Consider the following 5,970-nt stretch of genomic DNA (forward strand, 5'->3'; position numbering starts at 1 on the left):
AATGAAAATGACAGCTTGGTGATCTGTGGAGGTTGAGAGACTAGAGCGTTCGCGTCTCAATAAAGTGACCCATGTTCAGATCCCACTGTTGGCTAGTTGATGCGATTTCTGCTGTTCGCTTGCACAGACCACAAAGCTGAGTGTCCATCAAAAAGTCCTTCACGAACTCCTGTTTATCTCAACGTTGGATTCAGTAATTCCCTGTCCTTTAGGTCGGATTCAAAATTACAAGGTTACGGAGTTGAACAGGGATAATTAAAAACTGAGAAGTCTGCAGTTCAGTGTTGGCTGTAAAAAGAAATAAAATGATGGAATGGTGTCTAAACTGGAATGAAATAACAGATAGTGCAGTTATAATAATTACTAAGAAGTAAGGGGCCGAGATAGCCTGGTTGGCAGGGCGCTGGACTCAAGTTCGTGAGAATGGGAATTCGAATACAGCCGTTCTGAGACTTTTGTGAAGTAAATGGTGACTAGTGCATGTTAATTTTGTCGGGTCACAAAGCCCTCTTTGTTCGCATTTCAAATTAAATCTCTGAATTCGAGTTACTGAATTCGAGATTGATCGTTCTCTGGTTCAGGTCAAAATTTCGATCTATGGATGATCGAATGGATGCATAAATGGGACCTCTTTCCGCAGTTTTATTTCAATGTTTAATAGTACTAGTACGTAGCTATTCAAAATTTAAAAAAAATCATTTTTATTTGTAAAATTTTCTGAACATAATTTTTTTTTTGATAACCTTCACTCCCTGGTCGATATATTCATTCATGGAAAACTTACAAAAGAATTTTCAGTTCATGGAGAGTAAAAATTATATTTCCTTCCTAATAAAAAAAAATAAATAATAATAAATAAAATAAAAATGTAAAGTATTTAAAAATACATCAGGTATGTAGTAATTTCATCTGCCCTTGGCGTGAATCGATTGTAACTACGAATTCAAAACAGACTTGTGGTCAAAATGACCACTTTCTTTTTCTCTAGAGTTTGCTCTTTTATGTCAAATACTTTAACTATGAATACGAATTTCATATGCCTAAAATGAATTAGGCAAAAAAATAAATAGTTAGCATGATTTGGTATAACTAAATTTAATAATTTATTGTAATGCTTACAAATGCAATCACAACAAATGGGCAAAAGACTTGGAGAAGTACAAAAAATTATCCAGAATCCTGGAATTAATTGATACCATTTCTCAATTCATAGTCATTTCAGAGTTAAATCTTCTCATTATCCTTGCGTTCATTAGTTGTGCAATCATCTTTAATTTATAGCTTTTCCTGTTTATTACATTTTTCTCTAGCGAATTCTTTATTTATCGTCCATTACTTAGTTCTAAACTTAGTTCTATTACTTAGTTCCTATTACTTAGTTCTAAAAAACAAGGCACACATTTTTAATCATATGCCTTCATGAAATTCTACAAATATGTTCGACAGAAAATACCTAGGAATAACAGATTACATTGTAATTTGTTCCTCACTTTTAATATCTGTAGGTATCGGAATAGCTTCGAGATTATTATCCAGTGAACAAAAAACCACAAAAGAATATATATTGGCTGGAAAGAAGATGAGTAGGCTTCCTGTCATATTGTCTATTCTTGTAACTTTCGTATCACCCACAACAATGCTTGCTGTACCTGCAGAGATTTACAAATATGGAATAGGCTTCATAACGCTTCCCTTTGGTCTTTCAATTGGAGTACTTCTAGCATCTTGGGTATTTATACCAGTGTATTTTCAATGTGGCGTTTCGACCATCTATGAGGTAAATACATAGCTTTTACCTTATTACTTATACATAAAGACTGACGAAAGAATATTATATGTATGTATATAGAATATCATAGATAAAGTATAAAACCAAATACTTTCATCTGCCACTAAATTTTAAATCATTTTAAGCTAGGTATTGATTTAAACAAGCATTATAACATTTTATTTTATAATATAACCGTCGTTGAACAGCAGACACAATTTTATGGATTTACGACTACTAATATTCAACTCCGTAACCATGTAATTTTGAACCTAATCCCAGAAGACAAAGGAACTCCTGGGAGAAATTTGCCTTCGTGGAGAACTTTTTGATGGAGCTTACCCGCATTTGCGTTACATGGAGAGGAGGACCACGAGAACCTCCCATGATTAGCCTGACCGCAAGGGGACTCTAACCCATGATCGGTCTACCACTGAGGATATTTTACGTCAGCACTGTGATCGGTGCAAGCCGGATGCGGAATTCGTATCGACTGGGATTCGAACCCGGTTTGCCTCATTAGAAAGCGAACGCTCTATCCCCTGAGCCATCGCGGCTCAAGCATTAGAACATTGTTTGAAAATTCGCTAAGTTATAGTTTTGAGTCATTTGATCTTTTTATCAGATTTTTTTCATTTCTCTGTTTTATTTAAACTTCCGGTCGGGATGGCCTGGTCGTCAGGGTGCTGGACTCACTCTCGTGAGAGCGAGAGTTCCAGCCGGCCAACGAGTTCCCGTATAGTAAATGGAGACATGTGCAGGTTAACATATAAATTACATTTTTAAAGCATTTCTTGTTCTAATCAAAACAAAACTAAATTGAAAATTTTGTAAAGTAAGTTTATATGTTTGCTTTTATTTTAAAAAGTAAAATATCAACACTGTTAGAGTTTTCCTTCAAAGAATATGGTGAAGTAACCGTCAGTTCCTCCAATTTAATCGCAAAGTTTACGGCGAAGCTTTTTTTAAACCTTTACGGTTTTGAAACCGTTTACAAATATGGTTATAAGACCATGAATACTAAACTGTTCGATTTTCTTTTTACCATTTAGAATTAGAATAACTTTAATGAATTAGAATGAATGAAGTCATAAAAAAGAAATTTAACTGGAAATTGGAGTTAGGCTCTTAGTTAGGTAATGGGCATTAGAGAGTGCAAGATACTGGAAATTCTTCATGTGAAGGGAATTGAGCAAATGTTATGTATGTCAACGCTGGGACTTGAACCCCGGTTTTGTCTGTCATGAGACTAACAGATTTATCCTCTCGGCTATACTACGTACCCAGCAGCTATATTAGGTGGGCTTAGTCGGTGTGATGAAATACTGTTTATCGAACTCTATTAGGTAAAAGAAGTTAATAAGCGGTTATTCTCACAGTTAACTGTTTGAAAACCATCTTATTTATGGTTATTTGACAGTTTTGTTTAAATTTGGTGAAATAACAGTTAAATAAATTTTTATTTAACCATTTTTTTCCCGAAAAATTGCTATCAGTGAATAATTGAATGTATACTACTAGCTTTGAGCTATCGATAAAATATTATTCAAAATACTCAAAAGCAAAAGAGTAAAACCTAGAAATAGACAAGAATAATACATAAGGCCTATAGGGTAATCAGAATTGCGGGTCCTGTATTTAACTAAAATTATTTTTTGTGATGACATTACTACCTATTTAAAAAATTTTAACTAAATACAACAAAATTTGGTAACTTAGTACCATGCATATAGTGAATGTTTGCCCCTCACGTGTCTTGTAAAGTTAAATGACACTAAAGTTTAAATTATTTATTGTTCTTGTTTCATGATAAACTTTTGAAATGGGAAACGAGGAATTAAAATGACATTTTTAAAATTATCGAATACTTCGTTTTACATTCAACAGAAATAAAACTGTGTTAAGAGAATACTTCATGTATCCTGATTATGAAAAAAAATAGTTTCTAACAATAGTAGTGAAAACTTCGTTTGGAGTCAACTATAATAAGTTCAAACGTTATTAGTTTTAACGAAAAAATATACTTAATGGGTTAAAGAAATCAAAGTACTTAGTTAAGNGCATTTTTTTAAAATTTTTTGTTATGTAATATTATTTGTACATTTTTTAAAACATCATAGCTTAAAACTTGCTACTAAAGTAATAAAACAACGATACAAATATAAAAAATATTTAAAATGGTACATTTTTGGTAAAAAATCGGCGAAAAAATGGAATGACGCAAAACACTCTAACACAAAATGAATTTAATATAATTAGTTTTCCTTTTACATGTATCATTTTATGGCATAAGAGAAGGCAATGACCCCAAAACTAAGAAAAATTTTAAAAATTTAAAAAGTTATAAGCTTTTGAATGTTACAACACAAAAATTCGTTAAATTTTTGGGGTAGCAATTTAAAAAAAAACTCTTAAATAACAATCATGCTGTATACACATTTATCAGTGGGTCATTGCCTTCACAAAACATTAATTAATAACTGTGAAAAATTTCAACTTGATCACTTTCTAAGTTTGTAAGATATAATGTTTTACGAATTCTAAATTTACTCAAAAATAGAATTTTCAATAAACGTGTTTAAAGTTTATATTTCAAGTTGTTTGTGGTAAGTGTTGCTAATATTATTCTAAAATAACTTCATTTCTAGTTAGCTGATCTTCACAAATAAAACAGTTTTAGAAGCAGAAGTGTGTGGAGAAAAAAACTAGTGAATAAAAAAAAATTAACATTTTTGTCAAAATTGACGTTCTAGACCTAGTCGGATAAAAGAAATATAATTAAATTAAACGTTTACTGCACTTGCATTAGGTCGAGAGCTGCTGCATTTTGTTTGCTATCTCTTCACTTACAAGTTTTTCATTGTTGCCATTTAAGTAAAGGTAACTTTACATTACATCAATACTCGTGTTTCAGTTATTGTTTCATGAATAAAAATTTTCGTCAGCTTCACGTCCAACTCTAACGCCGTTGACTACGCTCCCACCACCAAAATTTAGTACTGAAGATTTGAGGAAATAAAATTTGTTTTTCAATTTTTTATATTTAAATAATTAATACTAATAAAGAACAAACTCAGATGTCCAAAATGGCTTGATATAATTTTCAGTTCATAGTCTTTCCCAGGAAATTTCCTCATTAATCACTATGGCCTGTAGTTGTGCAGTATTTTTTTTTATTTATTTAGGCCTCCTACATTAGCTACATTTTCTAAGCTGGGTTTTTTGTCTATTTTCTTCTGCTAATTACTACTTTATTGTTTCGTGATTTCTCTTTCAACTTGAAAATTGCTTTTTGTCAGAAGCAAGTGATTGTTATTGATACCATGCTGCAATTTTGCATACTCATCACTTAAATAAATGGTAAAATATGAAAAAGGAAAGGTAGGTTAAACCACCCGTGTTTTTCGAACTTCTGATTAGCATTTAAGTCCATGGGAAACACTTTAAGATACATGTTTTTTGAAAACAATATATTTTTTTACCTTCGAAATTCATTTATTTTATAATTATTTTATTACATTTTCAGTTCCTAGAGATGCGTTTTGGAAAGATAATTAGGTTCATCATCTCAACTCTATTCCTTGTGCAAATGGTAATTTAAAAAAATCAACATTTATTTATAGTTTGCATAAGTACATTGTTCCTGTTTATTTAAATCATACTGAATTTTGTTTCCAGATGTTTTATATGGTTACTTGTCTGTATGGATCTGTATTAGCATTGAGCGCAGTCACTGATATATCTCTTGAAATTTCCATGATATCATTAGGGATTATTTGCACAATATATTGTTCCATAGTAAGTTTAAGTATATCTATTTTACGTATTAACAATTTTACTATTCAGGCATTTTTGAATTTATTTCGTGCAAATATATTTATAGAGTCTCTATGTAAATGAAGAAAAAATAATGAAAAGCTACAAAATTTAAATGTTAAGTACTAGATAAAAACCGCGTAAGCTTTCTTTACAAAACAAGAGAGATCTATGAAGGTTTTGTTATAGCAGGCAAAAAAAAAATATATATATATCATAAGCATAATTTTAAGATATTAAAATATTTTGTTTTTACTTTTATATCTTATTTTATTAATTTGTAAGAGAACAAATCTATGTAAATTTCAGCTTGTTAGCAGCATTTAAACAAGTGTGCTATTTGTGAAAAAAATAAAACAATTAAGATTTTTTATTGAGTAGGCTTC

General features: G+C 30.9%; 1 protein-coding gene across 1 annotated transcript in view; it reads left to right on the forward strand.

Annotated features, from left to right (window-relative positions):
* Positions 1–1,435: 1,435 nt before the first annotated feature.
* LOC122269402 (putative sodium-dependent multivitamin transporter) overlaps positions 1,436–5,970 on the forward strand; it is a 20,460-nt gene continuing 15,925 nt past the window's right edge. Inside the window, exons 1-3 of the mRNA XM_071183927.1 lie at positions 1,436–1,777; positions 5,295–5,360; positions 5,447–5,469. Of these exons, the coding sequence (XP_071040028.1) occupies positions 1,436–1,777; positions 5,295–5,360; positions 5,447–5,469 (431 nt within the window). The remainder of the gene's footprint in view (positions 1,778–5,294; positions 5,361–5,446; positions 5,470–5,970) is intronic.

Source organism: Parasteatoda tepidariorum, chromosome 8 (assembly GCF_043381705.1).
Source record: "Parasteatoda tepidariorum isolate YZ-2023 chromosome 8, CAS_Ptep_4.0, whole genome shotgun sequence".
In the NCBI taxonomy this organism is placed as follows: domain Eukaryota; kingdom Metazoa; phylum Arthropoda; class Arachnida; order Araneae; family Theridiidae; genus Parasteatoda; species Parasteatoda tepidariorum.